Here is a 17,856-nt window from a genome sequence, read left to right as displayed (position 1 = left end):
TCTTTTGTCAGATCAGTCTATAACAATATTTTACCCCTCGTGGTGCAGTTGAAAAAGAGGTTTAAAAAAACAAACATTAAAAGTAGCAGTAATCATCAGATGGCAGTCTTTCTCCATAAAATCATTCATGCCAACTGCAGGGATGAAAGGATATAAATCCAGCCAATACTTTACATAACTTAATGTCTTGCCTTTCTATTGTTGTGCACTGTGGGACATTATAAAGTGAGCAGTAAAATACATTTTATGAACTTAACTAATAAATTAGGAAATTGATGAGTGCTGAGTTTCCCCTCTCGCTGACGATGGTTATTAATTAAGACTTCAAAGCAAAATAAGTTTTAAAAATCCATCACTTATGTAGCCTGTCACAGAGTCTTCTTCCTTCACATTATTACTTTTTAACTCACTGCTGTTTAGCAGCAGCCCCATCATGCAAGCATTATGAACATTAACGTAACAGACACCCAAATCTGAATGACAAAAAGACGTTTATCAGGTAGATTAGCAGCAATGTTACATGTCTGAAAAGGGCTGAACTATCATTAAATGTCTGCATACTAAACTTTGCATACACACATTTCAATCTACTCTGTATGCAGTGTGAGCTTTTGGTCGGGCCCAGAGTCGGTTAGATAAAAAACAACATTAGTGCTAAAATCCTCTTGGACATCCAGGCTCTGCATGTGGAGACCACAGGTACACACAATAGTATCCAACAGCAATGATATGGTCACTGACTGTATGTCATAAAGGCCTCCAGGGATAGGATTAGTGTGCTTTCTCAGCGCAGTTTTTCATTCTCAACACTAGGTGGCGGTGGTTGACTTGCCACCACCTCTTTCACCACGTAACCACACTGTGAAGTCAAGAGAATGGGTTTTCTTTCAGGATGAGAGAGACACTGATGGGATACCATCATCAATAATTTATTTCAAGTCCAAAACGAATGAAAAAGCAGCTCGAAATCCAAAAGATGCTGTCCTATCCTTGGTTTGTCTTTTCTAGAGCTGTGGTGCCCTCAGTGTGGACGTTCTTCCTGCTTTCATCATCCCCCTCTTTGTTTAATCAATTTCTTTCATCCATTCATCTTTAGACTCTCTGGTGGTCGGGTTTGTGTCCTTGCACTGGCAGTCGGCTCTGCTGGTGTCAGTCACTGGTATTGGAGGTAATTTTTGAGGGACTGGGGCAGAGGGAGGCTCTCGATCTCCTGAAGCCGCTCCCGACCCAGCGCCAGACGGGCCGCACGCCGACACAAGTCCATCAGAGGCAGAGGCTCGGCTGAGGAGAGGGACAGAGAGAGAACACATTAGATCCAAGCCTCACATGACTTGAGAACAAACTTTTGACTGTTTGGGCATGTATCCATTTACCTGTATGTTTACCTCTGCCTTTTATACATGCATAATACATCTTAATATTTGTTATGCATGAATGAATGAGAGATAGGAGTAGAGGGGTGGAGAGAGTGATGCTGCACACCTTTAAATATTTACAACTCCTTCTCCTCACTCACTCACACACACACACAAACACACCACCACTGACACCTGTTCTTAATAGCTGATACAGACACATACACCATCTGTCACCGTATATCCATCTGAAACATTTATTTTCACATTCAGTTGGATTGTTAGATAAAAGAAATGTATCATAGTTTGAAGAGTAAAGTTTGTTGTAAATCTAAGGTTGTTCCCTCTACACTGCCACTTCCTCGTCAGCCTTTCCACTGACCTTCATCGTAACGTGAGGGTGAAGGAGGTAACTGATACAGGAGGCTGTGGTCTGAGCTGCAGGACACACACACACAGACACACACTGCAGGAGGAGGCAGCTCAGTGCTTTGGAACAAGCCTGTCTGAATTGTCTTGTTGTTGTCTCATAGTTTCTACTCTGTGAATCTTTCAGTAATTGGTATCTACAAAACTCACAAATCTACATTATCATAAAAAAGTAAACCACAAAAACTATTGACTAAATGTATCTGCCAATATAAAGGCATGGCTGATATATCTGACAATTTTAGCTTATGGCAGATATATGGTCAGGTTCTGATTGCTGGTTTCATTTTGGATCAAATTCCCCGTTGGCAAAATACCAAAATTGACTGTTGTCTGCTTAACGTGTTCTCTTCAGGCCGCTGTGATCGTTTGTAAGGGGGGAAAAAACATCACACTCCAACAGCAGTCTCTGACCACGAGTGAACAATGGTCGAGTTTTTGTAGCTCAACAAGACCAACAGACTCTTCTCTACAGTCTGTTTGTCTCTGTTACGTCAATTTCAGGAGAATGTTCCAGTTAAACCATCATGTATATCATCTTGATATTCCAAGTTCATAAAGTAATCATTTCTACGTCTGCAAGTAGCTAAAAGTAAACTACACCCGTTATTTTAATGTGTCAGATTGATCAGCATGCTGTTAAGCTTGTTTTCAGGTTGTAAACATTGATTAGGCAGCCAATCAAAACTGTTGTTTCATATCAATGGCATCTTTGAGTTTTAGTTATTTATCACTTTGTTACTTGCAAATGCTGAAAGCCAAATCCAGTTAGATTCAAAAAGGGATTTGAAAGGATTTGATTGCAATAAAATACTTTTGAACTCCAACACTTCACAGATACATCAGTATTTGTCTACGCTGGCAGATAGGTTTCTAAAAATTGCAGTTCAGAAACGTCTGATTTAATTTAGAAACATTCAAATGTTCAAATATCAACTCCAAAATATCAATATCTGTCTCAAAACTACAGCATCAGTCAAGTTCTTTTCTTCACTATTTCAACAACCAACACTCAAACAAGGCCTGTAACAGTGAGAATCATTGAAAAATGTGACTGATGTTGACCATTACTGATTCCCCTTAATGTCAGTGTTTCATCTGGCAACAAAGTTTGATAGTTGTACATGAAGCTTTGCCTATTTGTAGGAGAACATGGCTGAAATCTGGATAAGTTGATAAGATTTTGATGATGGTCTGGGTCTTGTGATGTCTGATATGATTTGTTAATGTGGAAGGTCTGATATTCAGGTTTCTTCAATCAAAACTAGACAATAAACAATAAATAAACACAAACTGCAAACATGAAGTTACTCATTGAATGTCAGTTATCAAGTCTTTGTCCTTCTCCCTTCATTGGGCGTTAACAACTTGGCCTGGTAGCTTCCTCCACATGGATTTTATAGTATCATCAGTTTCAATTAATAGTAATGACCGTGTCTGATTGACCTAATTACACAGCACAGCAGAGTGTGAGGGAGGAGAGGGACACGTTACCCCTCCCCAAACCCCTTCCACCTAAGGAAACAAACTGTACTGTATACACACATGGCTTTCTGCACCATACATGCAACAGCCTTTGAACTTAGTGACCCCCACCAACACAATGGGACCCGACCATCAGTACACGGACTGGAGGAACACGCAGGGAAATGGGGCAGAACAGTAACGGCAGTCATTCAGATGGAAACGAGGGGGGAGATGGAGAGAAAAAAATGGTGAAAAATAGAGAGGAGGGACGGAAAAGGTGGATTCAAACGGGAGTAGAGACGCAGGGTAAAGAAGGAAAAGGGTCTGCAAACATTTGTTCTTAAGTGGTGAGTGATTTAAGAGAACAAATTTCTCAGAATTTTCTCTCTGGTTAATTCACAAGTGGTCCAGACCTGTTGTATGAGTCATGCACAGATAGTCTGTCTGCCTCCACAAGGGGAGAAAACAATTATATATCACTGAAATCTACTAAAACACCACTAATGATGCTGTTAAATTGTTCTGTGACAGTCTGCTGATTTCAACAGCAGTACTTTTTATTCTTTCCCTCAACATTTTTGTAATTGTAACTTCCTTCTGTCCTTGTTTAGTAAAAAAAACACACACTGCAATCACCCGTTGTAATTCTGGACGCCCTTAACCACCTGCTTCTGTAGCTGCTGTGTGTGTGTTCAAGGTTAAACCAACAGGACAGAGGACACCTCAGCCTCCACACACACACACAAACACACACACAACACATACATCCACCTCAGCGTGACTGTCAGTGTGCACACTCACATCAATGTTCATCCACACTCACAGAAAACACACTTCTTCACTTGTGCAGTCACAGTGACACAAGCGCCGTGTCGGGTTTTAGTTTGACCTCCGCTTGACTCTCAATTACTCCGCCATTATGAGAGGTGCTCTCATCATATTAATAGGATACACAGTAGATGAATGATGTTGTGTGGTGGCTGAGTGGCATCAACATCAGATACAGTGAGAAGCAGATAAGTGATTCACACAGAGCGAGTCATTTGTGTGTAAAGGGCAGCATCTGTGCACTTATAGATGCACATACACAAGGGCTCGAACTTTCAACTCATATGTTGATTATTTTTTAACAAATCAATGATTCATTTAGTCTATAAAAATGCCACAGTTTCACCAAGTATTGATTTTACAATGACATTAACTGACAGAATAAAAACATTTGAGAGGCTAAGATTGGCTTCAATTAATCAACTATCATTTCAGCTCTAACATGTATCAACATATACGGAATAAAGCACAGCTCACACAGGTTCAGGTTAATAGTAAGTGTAGTTACAATATAAAGGCTTGTAAACAACACTACAAGCCCTCATTACCACCCTAAATATAGAGTCAACAGAAATAAACAGTGATGCTAAGCTGGCTTTACTGCCACCCTGGCTGATGATACAAAAAGTGTTTACTGTACTGACACCTGCCTCTGATTGGCTAATGTCTTCTTTTTGCTACGAGAGCAGAATATTGATCAGTTGTTCATTGTTCTGGACAAAAACATTTGTTTATTTGAAATATTTATTGTATTTTTTTGTAGAATCCAACCTAGACTTGCACAAAAGTCAGGAAAATGTCTTTTTTTTGTGGCAATATGATGTTTAAAGACCAAAAATTACACGCATATAAGTATGCATGCTGCAACACCACGAACACATGATGTTTATACAGACACACAAACAAAATGAGCCATATTTTCCTACACGCACATTTGGCTCATTAGCTGCTTTACAGAAAAATACTCATTTGTTCTGCCGACTTACAGAGAAAAACAGCTATTTCACTGGAAGGGTCAACTGAAACCGCAGAAGACTGCAACAGAAAATATCCATTTGAGGTAATTGTGACTAAAACAAGTGAGCCATGTGTGTGTGTGTGTGTGTGTACGGGTATGTGTGTGACATGTGCATGTACCTATCAAGGGGAGCAATTTTGTACCAAATCCAATTAATTTGAGTATGCTCGTCAGCTCTTTAGTGCTCAGTTATGTGGAGACAATTTCAGTAGACATCACTGTGGTTGCTAAGAGGAAGGAGTCACTGTCAACTCTCTGTCTCTTTGTTCCCCTCTGGAGAAAAAACTTAAAATAGTAAAACTGAAAAGTCGACATAAACAGTAAAAATTCACTAGCTGTATCCCAAAGTCTGTACAACCTAAATAGAGACCTAATTAACCTCTTCTACTAGAATAAAAGAAAGAAATCGCACCTCACAGAGGAGGTATTTCTATCTCTAAATGACCTGCCAGATAATGTCAAGTATAAGGAGTACTTTCTGTGAAGCCCATATCTACTGTATAATGCATTATTAATACCTGCATAATGAATTCTAATGATTATCTAATGTATCATACTTTCTATAGGCCTTTATCATAGTGAATTAAGGGCAGGATGTTCTGAAGGCCAGTGCTGTGGAGTAACTAGTTACATGTAACAGCATTATAAAATTAACTTACAAAATAAATGCAATGGTAATTGGTTACAGTTACTGAGAAAAAATATGTCATTAAAATAGTTCCTATTTCAAAAAAATGATTAGGAATTTCAGGTTATAAATCTGCCACCATTGTGTGAGCGGAAAGCATGATGGCCATGGCAACTGTTTAATCATGTAAATCACTGAGATCATACATGCAGTACCTCAGGCTGTTGTTATAAGACATCATAATACATTATAAAAGCTTGTCGCATCTTTTATGTGCTTTACACATGTGTTACGTTACAGTGTAATGCATCAAATGGGCTCCAGAGAAAGCATTATCCAGGAGTCTGTGTGTAATATTATTCTAGCTCCAGGTAGTCCAATAACTGCTATTTGTTATAAATTGCAATCATCTCCACATGAATCATTCACTGCCCTCCAGATGAGTATAATGACCTTGTATTGCATTATACAAGTAATTAGCTGGGCTTAATAACTTCTATTGGAATATTCAATGCATTAACGATAGAATTTCATTCTTAATGACACATTTTTTATATATTGTTTTACACTATCAGCATGTCCTCAAGTGGTAAGAGAAGCTAATGAGAATGTGGATAATATACAGTAGGTCATTTACCTCTGCGTCATTGCACATTCAGTGCATTAAGAAGAATTAAGCTTCAAAATGCTGCAGGACTGTATGTCATCTTTGGTAAAAAAAAAAAAATCATCAGATAGAGATGATCAGGCTGCAGAGCTGTGATTATTTAGTCAAGCTCTTAAACTTATGAAAATTGCTGCAACATTGTTCTTTCACAGTGGAGCTATTGTAGATTAAAGTGTCGTCAGACTGTAATAGCTCTTTTTTGCTGGCAAAAATACGTTACTGGCTATCAAAATAGGCTTTCAGTGCAGAGTTTTATCAAGTCAGATAAGGTTTTAGCGTGTTATTCTTCACTGAACTCTCCAGAGCTGAATTAGAAATTGTTAGCTGAACAGAGAGATGATTCCTGAACAACCCCTGTGGGAAAATTGGGCAATTACGGCACTAAACATCTAGAAAAAAAGATCACAAACAAGAATCATTAAGCGCTTGCTCCCCTCTTCTGAGCCTTTCTTCAAGCACATGTTGGGAATCAAACCAGCAACACTTAAGTGACGAGCCCTCCCCTCCCTCACAATCTGCTCGGAGCCATTTATATGAAGCCGCCTTCATATAAACCCAAAGACCTCTATGAATTTTGTGAGAGGGTTTCCTGACAAGCGCTAGTGGGCAACATTAGATCGATACCATGTGTGAAGTGATTCCAGCTAGTGAAGAACTTCTTCCCTGATGAGACATTTTATATGGATATGAATCGAGACCCCAGTTCCGCTACGATGGGAACAAGCAGTAATAGGGGCACACAATGTGACATGACGCCTATAATGAGATGCGGCGCACAGCAGCGCAGAGCAGGATTTATTGTCTGTGGACTATGATAATGGGAGTGAGGGTGAAAATGGCAACGGTGGCATCGCTTTTATGATGGATGTAAAAAGTGACCTGAGGGGAGGGCAGGGAGCTAAATAAAGCCTGACAGACGATTAGTGAGTTTAAAAGAAAAACTGCAGAGGAAATACAGAGTTGTGTAAAACTGAAGAAGCTAACAAACACACGTTACATATAATGTAGAAAGGACGGCTCAGGAAAACATGATCCTCTCCTTTTTCCCAAGTCTTTTTGCCACAGCTCATCTGTAACAGTACACCTCTCTCCTCTTTCCTCCTGCAATGCTGCTCCTCCACCAAAGAAGAAACCCCTCTGCCTGCTTTCTTCTCTGCTATTCATCTCTTTTATTCCCTGCCCTTCTTTCACATTCTTCTTTTTATCTTTTTCCTCTTTTATACTCTCCAAGGTCAGATCTTCTCTGCCACATTAGAAATCATCGCTGTTGGGTGAAAGCTTCATTATCTCCAAAATGTCAACAAAAGAAAGAAAAACAGGTGCGTTTGACAGTGCAGTTTTTATCATTATCCGGTTGGTTTTGGAAGGGTTTTCTAAGCCCAAGAGGTTGATGAATTTTGTGAACCCGTAGAGGAGCGTGTAATCCTTTAATCCTTTAATTAAAGTCAATATAATATGAAAATGAATTTTAAAAAAAACTGCAATTACAGGGCTCTCATAGTTCAACAGGGGTGACATTCTGACAAATGCACAACCCCAGTGCCTGCTCACATGCATGTGTACATACAGTACCAGTCAAAAGTTTGGACACACCTTCCCATTTACTTGAATGAGCAAGAGTGTCCAAACTTTTGACTGTACATCAAATGTAATCAAACAGTTCAAGGTTGAAACTACTCACAGCTCAATAATGAGACCATATTTTATACAAATGCTAAGCTTTTTCTCTGCTGATCCAATGCCATACTATCGACCTGCCGCAGCAGGTTTTCCGGTACACTGAAACACGTAAAAGGAACATAAAAGTACAAACATTTGCACAAAGGAAATCCACAAACCTGCCCTGCAAACATGTTGACAAGTAGAAAAAAGAAAAGTGGCACAAAGTGTGCACACGTATGCAAGGTCACGAATACAGGAAATCAAACTGACACTCACACATATCTCAGATAAAAAGAAAGATCGAAAAAGACTCAATGTGCAAAGTAAACACACACACGCACACACACACTTCCCTGCTATGCATATATAGAGGCTTTGAGCTCACTCAAGGACAAATAGGTCCAATAGAGACACATGTAGGGCTTGGTTTCTTATTTCAATACTTTTTTGGTGCCAACCGAAATGTGTCTGTCTGCACCAAATATTTAAAAGTGTCAAATTTATAGTTTCTGATCATTCTAAATCATCATTTTTTTCTAATTTCAAAGTATTGTATTTAGGCTTTAGGTTCTGTATGGCTGCATTTAACGTGAGAACTGAGGCCTCTTAAATGAAACGTTTATATTCCTCAAAGTAAGGTACTGAAAAAACTGAAACTTGGGTATCAAATCAGCACTAGTATCAATCAAACATTTCAAATGATGTCCAGTTTTTGCCACATGGGCTGTTAAAGTACAGCTGGGTTTGGTTTGATCGGTTTGTCATACAGCAGACAAATGTTCCTACAGCTCACATTATAGCAGGCTGATGAAAATAAATGTTTACAGCTTTGCACATTACATCTGCTCCAGAGCAGTAAAATCAGCAGATGAGCTGAAGCAAAACTAAACTAGACATTCACAGAGCAGGTTCTTAATGGTTTAGGGTGTCCAGCACTTGTCACAAATACAGAACTTAATTCTTACTTGTCTTAACTCAAAGTTAAGACAGGTAAGAGAGCCAATTATGTAGCCAATTTAAAAATGTTCTACAAATTTGGCAGGTTTAAGAAAGAGGACTTTTAGCCGAAGTTTCTGCAGAAGCTGTTTGCTCTCTCAAAACACCAACTTGAACCATGAAGAGCTGAAGGGAGGACATTTGGATTTTTGAAATGTGATGGGGAGTTTTTTTTAACACAAATCAACACAGGAACAGAACTGAAAGCTGGGAATCATTATACCTAAATGGTAAATCAGCAATGCTATCAAATACAAGATGAATTTGACTTATTAGATGTGTAAGAGCTCTACTGCACTGCATGCGGACCAGTGACTAATCTTAACTTAAGTCAACAACCATACTAATTACTAGAAGAACACAATGTAATGTAATGTAATGTAAAAACAGCTTAATAATGTTTCAAATGAAAGTCAATTGTGAACATAAAAAGTACTGTTGAGAAAAGTGGGCTTAAGAGCTTCCTCGGTTCACAGCAAAGAGAGGAATGGAAGAAAATAACCGTATTCAAACCACATTTAAAGCAAGAACAACACAACAAAGGAGGGGATTAGCAGCAGGTGTAACGTTACTGTTTGAGCGCAGCATCCTCCTTTTCAAACACACGAGACGCTGAACTATGCCAAACACCAACGTCCTTCACTGCCACCGAGGGAAGTTGGCGTTATCCATAACTAATGCACCTCTGTTGGTGTCCCGTATCCTCTTCCCCCAGCATACTGTGCCATTGCCAGTTTTTAGTACAGTCGCACTCTTAATACACAGTGAAGCAGCTGTTGTGCAGGCAGGACTAATACAGTAATGTTGCCACAATCCATGTAGGATTTGTTAGAAAACCCTTTTGTATTAAAAAAAAAGGATATAGCCACAGGGTGGGAGGACTAATGGCTACAAACATAGTTGCATTAAGTCCGTCCCACACAGATTTAGGAGAGGAGGGTGTGAAAATCCCTTTTTTGTCCTCCCTGAGCAAACTCCATCTTGTGATATGTGGCTAAAACTAACTTTGGTGCTTAAATAGTTCCTGTGGTATGAGTCATATCTTACCGGCCATATTGCTGTCACACAGAAAGATAGGCACTGTGGGCAGAGCTGGCTAGTAGAGAGGAGTTGGTGGTAATACAAGCCATGGCTGTGTTTCTTTTTAAAGCCCTGCTCTCTCTTTACCATCCTGCATTACTGTAAATCCACTGTTCACTGTCTCCTCTGGGACGAGAGGCAAAGTGATAAGAGAAACAGGAGGAGGAAAGATGTGAAAGAGAGGTGGAAAAATAAGGGAGCAGAGGAGGAGAAGGAGGAGGACTGGGGTGAGTAAGCAGGGAGGGGATGAAGCAGAGAATGAGATGAAAGAGGAGGATGAACACAAAGAGGAGAGAGGGTGATAAATAGAGGAGACAGAAATGAGAGAAGAGGCAGCAGTCTGACCCTCAGATATCCTTGACAGTGACAAACTGCAGGTAGGCAGCCCTTATTCATAAAAATGTCAATATTAGAGGAAATCTGTTGGTATAATTTACTAAGCACAACTTCAATTAATATTCTTGCTTACGTGCAGTTTTGCAAACATGATAAACCATCGTTTATGCAAAACATCTCATCTCTGTGCCCAATCTGCAGAGAAACTGCTGACGTTGATCTACTGTGGCATTTTGTTAGCGTGCGTTTCAAAACTGACATGAGTCAAGATGAACTTGCTCACAGTCTGACAGAGGATGAGTGTAAACAGTCAAATGGAAAACGTTCATAAGGTAGTTGAAATGTGACAGCTTAATTTCTGTTAGCACTTAATGTCAATAACACTGGCACTGAGTGTCAGTGCTTGTTTTAATGGGAGTGTACAGTAAATAATTGGAACAACAAGATTTATGAGGTCTCTCTTGTAAAAGAGATATTGCATCTCAAGAGACTTCATGGTTAAATTTAAGTAAAAGACTACAGTCATGCTAGCAGCTCTGTCAAGCTGTACTTTGGCACAGTGGAGTTTTGAGCTGAATGCTAGCGTCAGCATGCTAACATGCTTATGTTTAGCAGGTATGTTCACCATGTTAGTTTAGTGTGATAGCATGCTAACACATGCTAATTAGCACTAAACAAAACAGGCAGCTGAGGCTGATAGGAATGTCATTAGTTTTGCATGTATTTGGTCAACAAACCAAAGTAGTAGCTGTAAAAGTCCAAAACCTTAAGACATTCAGTTTACTATCATAGAGGACTGAGAAAAACACCAACATCTGAGGAACTGGAACCTGAGAATGGTTGGTATTTTTGCTTAAAAACATGACTTAAAGGACCAGTGTGTAGGATTTGGTGGCATCTAGCGGTAAGGTTGCAGATTGCAACCCCTCCTTTTCAGTTGTGTAAGAGAACCTACATTGGCTGCCAAACTAACGAAAAACGTGAAAGGACCTCTCTAGAGCCAGTGTTTGGTTTGTCCGTTCTGGGCTACTGTAGAAACATGGCGGTGCAACATGGCGGGTTCTGTGGAAGAGGACCCGCTCCCTATGTAGATATAAAGGTTTCATTCTAAGCTAACAAAAACACAACAATTCTTATTTTCAGGTGATTATATACTAATTAAAACACACTCATGAATATTATATTCCATTTCTGCCAATAGATCCCCCTAACTCGTAGACACTGCTCCAAAATTTGTGCAGATTACTTTTCTTTCAGTTGACCGAATGTTTCAGCCCTGAAGCAAAATTCTCTTTTTAGATTTCAAATTGAATGATAGTGTAGAAGGTAGAAAAATAGCCTTTTAAAGGAAAGAAATATCAATCATTTATAGAGGATAACAAATTCATTCAAGGACGACAAAACTGTTTAAGAATGTGGAGATACATACATTAATATCTACATACATGCTGTTCATTAGACCAACACGTCCAGATGTGATGGGCAGCCTCATTAGACAAGGTCACCTAATTATATGGATGACTAGGAAAGCTTGATGGGTGTGTGTGTGTGTGTGTCAGATAAAAGAACAAAGACAGAGATGGGTGAAACTGAGATAGAGGTGAGATAGAAGAGATCAGAGCGCAAAGATCAAAACAGAACAGAATGCCCCTCCCTTTCACTGTAGCTTCAGTCGATTATGTGTAAATAAAGGTGGGAAAACCACAGACACACATACACACGCACGCACACACACACACACGTGCATTTAACACGCATACAAGCATGAGCTCTCACACGTGTGCACATGCAGCAGGCGAGCTCTCACCAGCAACCTGATGGAGTCACACTGGGATAAAAACCCAGCTGATCCTTCACCGGATTTACCTGTCAGGTCAGCATGTGTGTGTGGTTATCTGTGAGCATGCTCGCTCTCACACACACACACGGAAGCAGCAGAAAAAGAAGGTCAGAGGACAAACAGAGGGAGATACAGGGGTTTGGAGCGAAGAGACAGAGAGGTGTAAATTGTGTGATATTCCACCACCCCTGTTTTAAATTAAAAATCAGCTGATTTACAGGAAGAGGTGAAAGAGAGGTGTATATTATGTATCATTACCATTAATGCTCACCTCCACTTCCACAGAAAATACACCCTGCAGCCGGATGCAACAAGTTTATACCTGCTGTCTGGAAAACTACCCAAAGTCATTCTGAGTAATGCTGGAAATCACAAACTGAAGTAAGCCGATGAGACAGGTGGATACAAAGAAGTAAAAGCCAACATTTCATAACAAGTGAATGCATGTGAGCAGGACTCTTCCTGAAAATGGTACTCTAGTGATTTAGCATTGCATTTCAACAAAGGAAGGGGACAAAATGATTTAAGAAATGTCAAAATTGGTGTTGTAGAGGCCTAAGATATCCTGACTTTTAGTTCTCCCCATGGGTCAAACTCCTCCACTTTCCATAATGCAACTTGAAAGCATCTCTTTTCCAATTTGTAATCTCTTTGTAATGCAGGCATTCTCTTATAGATTTGTAGTTTAAGCTTAAACTTTGAAAGCTCTTCCAAAGCTACAGAAGACATTATACAACGGTAGTAGTGCTTCTAATCATGAGCAAACTGATATTCATGTGTAAAGTTTAAACTTCTATAACAGGAATTTCAAACAAATAAATGATTCGAAATCATTTCTAAATGGTTTTGACATTGCTCATGCGAGACGATTAATTCCAGTATTCTGCCAAATTAACTGTAGAGCTAGCAACATGCAGCCCTGTTCAAAGAAGAGAAATAAAGTTTACAGCTTGATGCAGCTTTCATAGATGCATGCAAACAGGCGCATACACTGAGTCATACACACATATCAAACTGCAGGCACAAAAAACAAAAGTCGACACATAGCACATGCACAACTGCACACATCCTGAGTCAGGGTAGGTAAACTATAATCTGTGAGGTGCACGGGCTCAGATTAAGGTTGCAGACGGACCAAACATGTGAGTAGTGATACTGAAAGGGAGAATGAGGATAGCAGCAAATTCACACAAACACATCATGTGGAAGAGCCTTAAGATGTGTAAAATGTGAGAGGCCCATTGTCTTAAGAAAGCGAAACTGTTGCTGTTATGACGGCTGTAAAACAATGATGGTGGAGGTAAATAAGTGAGCACGAGGCTACTGTGGAAATAAACAGAATCAGATGACGAGGGTGTTTATACTACAACGCTTCATTTGTTTCTATTGGTCATAAATCACAGCATGTCACTGATGTGTTGTGAATTAAGTTAATGATTGACAAATGATTCATGACTTTATGACGTCTCATATGAACTTTTAGTACATGCTTATTATATATGCATACATGCATGTGTCTGCATGTGTGAAAACATTTCAGTTATGCTCTACGCTGTTGTAATGTACCACTCCTATGTTTTAGTAATAAACACATGAATAAATAACTCTGTCATGTTTATTACTCCAGGATGTGCTGGAAACCTTTCTTACGTGATAGATGCAACTCTAGATGGATGATTGTTCTGTTACAATGCAACACTACCATCCATACAGCCTGACTAAGACTAAGACACAAACTAAACAGAATTCAGCTGAAGCCTTCCTGAAAAAGAGAAAAGCAACAGTTTGATTGTAATCATAAAAAGCTTTGATAGTTTTTTGCACCCCATGAATGCAGAGTTGGTAATGAAAACTGCTTACAAGTCATAAAAGTGTTGATAAGAGGATGGTGTGTCAGCACAGACGTCAAATACAAAGTCAGTGAAGAAGAGCGTGCAGCTAGTGAGATGGTACTCAAACCAGGCTTCACGTTAAAGGTAGTTCATCTTGTCAATGTGCTTTGCTGATGTAGAGTAAACGCTGTTGTGGAAGGATATTACTCTGCAGCTTCTAGGAATCATCTGCAAAAACGACAATCACAATGGGAAGCTGGAGCCCACCTGGAAATGTTGGTGAGTGAATTTCTAACCCTGAGATACAAATTTCTTGAAATATTCCACAAAGGCTTAAGTCATATACAATTTTAAGCAGAAGTAGACTTCTTGCCAAGCACATTTTAAACATGCCCAGAAATCATACACTTTATTTTGAACCATGCTAACTATCAGGAGCAGCAGTGCTTAGCTCCACATCTAAGACCAGCTCTGCTGTCAAAAGCAAGGCAGGATTATTTTAGCAACATGACAAATTTCTCACAAAAGTATTACTCATGTAAACCACCAGTGACTCATCTTCTGGGAAAACAAGTATGCAGAAAAATAAGGATGATAATAAGATGGATATGATTCATGTGAGGTGAAGCATATGATTTCAAGTGGGCAGTTAAGATTCAGCACTTCCCTTCAGTCCAGTTATATTGTAATCTATAAAAACTTTTCTTCAATTACTGTAATATGATGTTCACAAATCTATGAAGTAAGAGAAGGTTCAAGATTAAAACCCTCCTTTCCCTGCACTTTTCTGATCTCTTTCCACCAGACTCAAGTGAACTTAAGATTTTTCTGGTTGGTCCAAGACGGACAGGAAAGAGCTCTGCTGGTAACACTCTGCTGAGCCAGGGCCAGATTTTTGAAACCAGAGGAGGTGGAGCCAGCACAGCTGCTGGTGCCATCACCTCTGGACGTCACTTGACTGTGGTGGATGCACAAGGTTGGGGTTCATCTGAGGATTTTGTGCCCCGAGAGGAGAAAATTGAACTGTTGCGGGCCTTGTCTCTGTGTGAACCTGGAGGACCTCACGTTGTTCTGTTAGTGATCCCTCTGCTGGACTTCACTGAGCCAGAGAGGAGAGCAGTGGAGAGGAGGATGGAGATCTTGACCTCTGCAGTGTGGAGACACACGATGGTATTGTTTACATTTGGAGACTTGCTGAGGGGAAGAGGGAAAAGCGTGCAGGAGCATATCCAATCAGGAGGCTGCGCCCTGCGTTGGCTGATGGAAAAGTGCCATTATCGATACTACGTGATGGACAACAAAACCACCATTATCAGCGAGAAAGAAACACTAAAGCAGGAGGTGAATGGAGGTGTGAGGAAACAGGGAAAGACTTGGTGGAAGAAAGATGCCAAGGAGGCAGGAAGGAAGAGCATGGGAAGTGAGGAAGCAGAGCAGGAGCAGGTGAGAGAGCTGTTGAGTAAAGTGGAGGACATGTTGCAGGAGAACGGAGGATGGCACTTCTCTCTTCACATGTACCAAAGGTTGGAGGAGGAGTGGAGCCGCAGAGAGCAGGAGCTGAGGGCTCGGCTGGAGGCAGAGACCGGTGTGGGACGTGTGAGGAGAAAACAAGAGATGGATGTGAAAATGGAGCCGGAGAAGGAGCAGAGGTTAGAGACATAAGAAGAGCAGGAGGGTAGCTTGAGCAAAGAGCAAGGGAGAAGGTGTGGAGAGGAAGATGAATAGAGAGGAGAGATGAGGAGGAGAGAGTGAAGGGAGAGCTTAGGAGACAGACGAGTGTGGAGGAAGGATGGGATACAGGCTCTGACAGTGGAGGAGAGAGGGAGGAAAGGGGGAGAGTGATGAAGGAGGGGAAGAAGGAGGAGAGAAGTGAACACTGAAACGATGGCTCTATGTCGGCCTAATGGGTGCCTGAACTAACTCTGATCACAATCTCTCTTTTTATTCCAACTGGGCAGCTTGTCTCGGCTTTAACTGCCACAATGACTCTAAACCAGAGACCCTGTACCATCTGTGGTCACAAGTGACAAATTTAGCCTTTTATGCTGCGACACTAAATCCATGAGAACTACTTTCATGTGATGACCCACCGGCAATAAACCTGGAAGATATTTACTGAGCTTTAGGAGCTGCATTATATTCTTGTGGATGTCACAGCTGCTTTCACAAAGACCGCTGCGCTCTAAGAAAGAGAGGAAGGTTAATGTGCAGGAGGAACATATGTGACTCTATTTTGTCTTTTTCATGTCCCATCTACCTTTAAAACTGTGTAAAACTCCCATTAGGCACCGTATCATTATAAATTATACATCTGCAGTGCATAATAAATGAAATTCTTTTCCGCTCCATGCCTTGTAGTTTGAATTGTTACCACTCTGCTCTGTGGTGAATCTATTGTTGGTAGCACATTCAGTGCCCATGCAGGTTTGTATAATTATAAAGCCTTTCATAGCAGGCGTGCTTAAACTGGATTGCCTTTGCCTCTAAAATCATCAGGAATCTGAGACATTGTGTAATCCCAGATCTCGGCACTCTCCCTAATTATGTACAGCAGATTCCCAAATACTGCTGGTAATTTATGAAACGTGAGAACATGTAACACTCGCTTGTGCTCAAGTAATTAAAATCTAATTTTCTTGCTTGTGAAAGGCAGACGCATCAAAACAAAGCTGTTATGCAAGAAAAAGGTAAGAGAATAAACTGTGATAAAGGAGACGAGTTGCGGAGTACTGAGCTTGTGTTTATTCTTCTTTCATGTTTTTTACTTTTTCAATTTGCAAAAAAATGAGGCAATCACTGTCAGCGCACGCAGGTTTTATGCCAGAGTTGAGGGACGCGCGGTCACCCATTTCATTACATCTGAACAAATTGTCAATTGGCTTCAGGGAATTGCTGTCTCTCTTCAGCTGACACAGACAGTTAATCCTCATCTCTGGCTCACAGTCATGATGCCATGCAAGGTCAGTCATGTTGTAACAAACGAGGTCAGGCTCGACCGGAAAATCACATCGGGCGAGACCAGAAAGTCCATTTCAAATGCACATAATCAGATAAAAAAATCTCTCTATCTCTCACGCCGGAAATGGTTCAGTTCTCTCTACCTGTATAGTAAGTGTAAAAAGCTTCCAAAATGCCAAAATGCTCCGAGCTTGTGGATGAGTGGTTTCTAATTATTTTAAGCAATGAAAAGATTTTCAACACAGAAGTATGGAGTGAATATAGCATGTGTACATTACATTTTTTGCTCAATAGCAACAGTGCTTTTCCTGAACAGCTTTTAATTAGGCATGGGAAACTGCTACTTTGGTTCGAGAAGGCTTCTGTGTGTGTCCAGACATGAGTCACTGAGAGACATGTTTCCAGGGTTTACCAGATGTTTTCAGCAGTCAGTTCCTCTCTGGTCAGAGAATTGAGTTTCTGGAGTGTCTGTTTGGGATCAAGGCCTATATGGACGTCTCGGGATGGCACATGATGCAGTCTGGTGCCAAAAAATAATGAAGAAATTCATTTATTAGAGGATGTTAGGGAGCTAAACGGCTTTAGTGTTTTGTGTGTGTGCGTTTTTCACTGGTTTGAAGTGGCCAGGGCTCAGCTGGAGAAAGGTGATATCATGTAACTCAGTGTACCAATCGGGATTTAGCAACATTTTAATCAAAATGTGATGACAGCTCGGTTGTTTGCTAATGTTGTCAGACCACGGTCAATCAAATCTGATCAA

At 40.4% G+C, this 17,856-nt stretch overlaps 2 protein-coding genes across 8 annotated transcripts in view; one reads left to right on the top strand and one right to left on the bottom strand.

Moving 5' to 3' along the window:
• Positions 1-1,005: 1,005 nt before the first annotated feature.
• The window catches only part of LOC121909074 (SPRY domain-containing SOCS box protein 4-like), a 79,786-nt gene continuing 62,935 nt past the window's right edge, over positions 1,006-17,856 (bottom strand). For all 6 annotated transcript variants that reach the window (XM_042429458.1, XM_042429459.1, XM_042429456.1 and 3 more), the window contains one exon: positions 1,006-1,281. In XM_042429458.1, the coding sequence (XP_042285392.1) occupies positions 1,154-1,281 (128 nt within the window). In that variant the 3' untranslated portion in view covers positions 1,006-1,153. The remainder of the gene's footprint in view (positions 1,282-17,856) is intronic.
• On the top strand, positions 10,362-15,897 carry LOC121909073 (GTPase IMAP family member 7-like). 2 transcript variants are annotated; one of them, XM_042429454.1, is made up of 4 exons: positions 10,362-10,507; positions 12,592-12,687; positions 14,318-14,417; positions 14,944-15,897. In XM_042429454.1, the coding sequence occupies exons 3-4, from the start codon at positions 14,387-14,389 to the stop codon at positions 15,798-15,800; spliced, it is 888 nt and encodes a 295-aa protein (XP_042285388.1). In that variant the 5' UTR covers positions 10,362-10,507; positions 12,592-12,687; positions 14,318-14,386; the 3' UTR covers positions 15,801-15,897. The 2 variants fall into 2 exon arrangements, with proteins under 2 accessions (XP_042285388.1, XP_042285389.1); XM_042429455.1 differs by lacking the exon at positions 10,362-10,507 and adding an exon at positions 10,733-10,798.

Source organism: Thunnus maccoyii, chromosome 12, assembly GCF_910596095.1.
Source record: "Thunnus maccoyii chromosome 12, fThuMac1.1, whole genome shotgun sequence".
In the NCBI taxonomy this organism is placed as follows: domain Eukaryota; kingdom Metazoa; phylum Chordata; class Actinopteri; order Scombriformes; family Scombridae; genus Thunnus; species Thunnus maccoyii.
This window is presented reverse-complemented; position numbering and strand designations above follow the sequence as displayed.

Bases quoted from the DNA above. Each gene is read 5' to 3' on its own strand.
- LOC121909073 (XM_042429454.1), top strand. From the start codon at position 14,387: ATGGGAAGCTGGAGCCCACCTGGAAATGTTG. The intron at 14,418-14,943 runs GTGAGTGAATTT...TCTTTCCACCAG, and splicing joins GAGCCCACCTGGAAATGTTG to ACTCAAGTGAACTTAAGATT.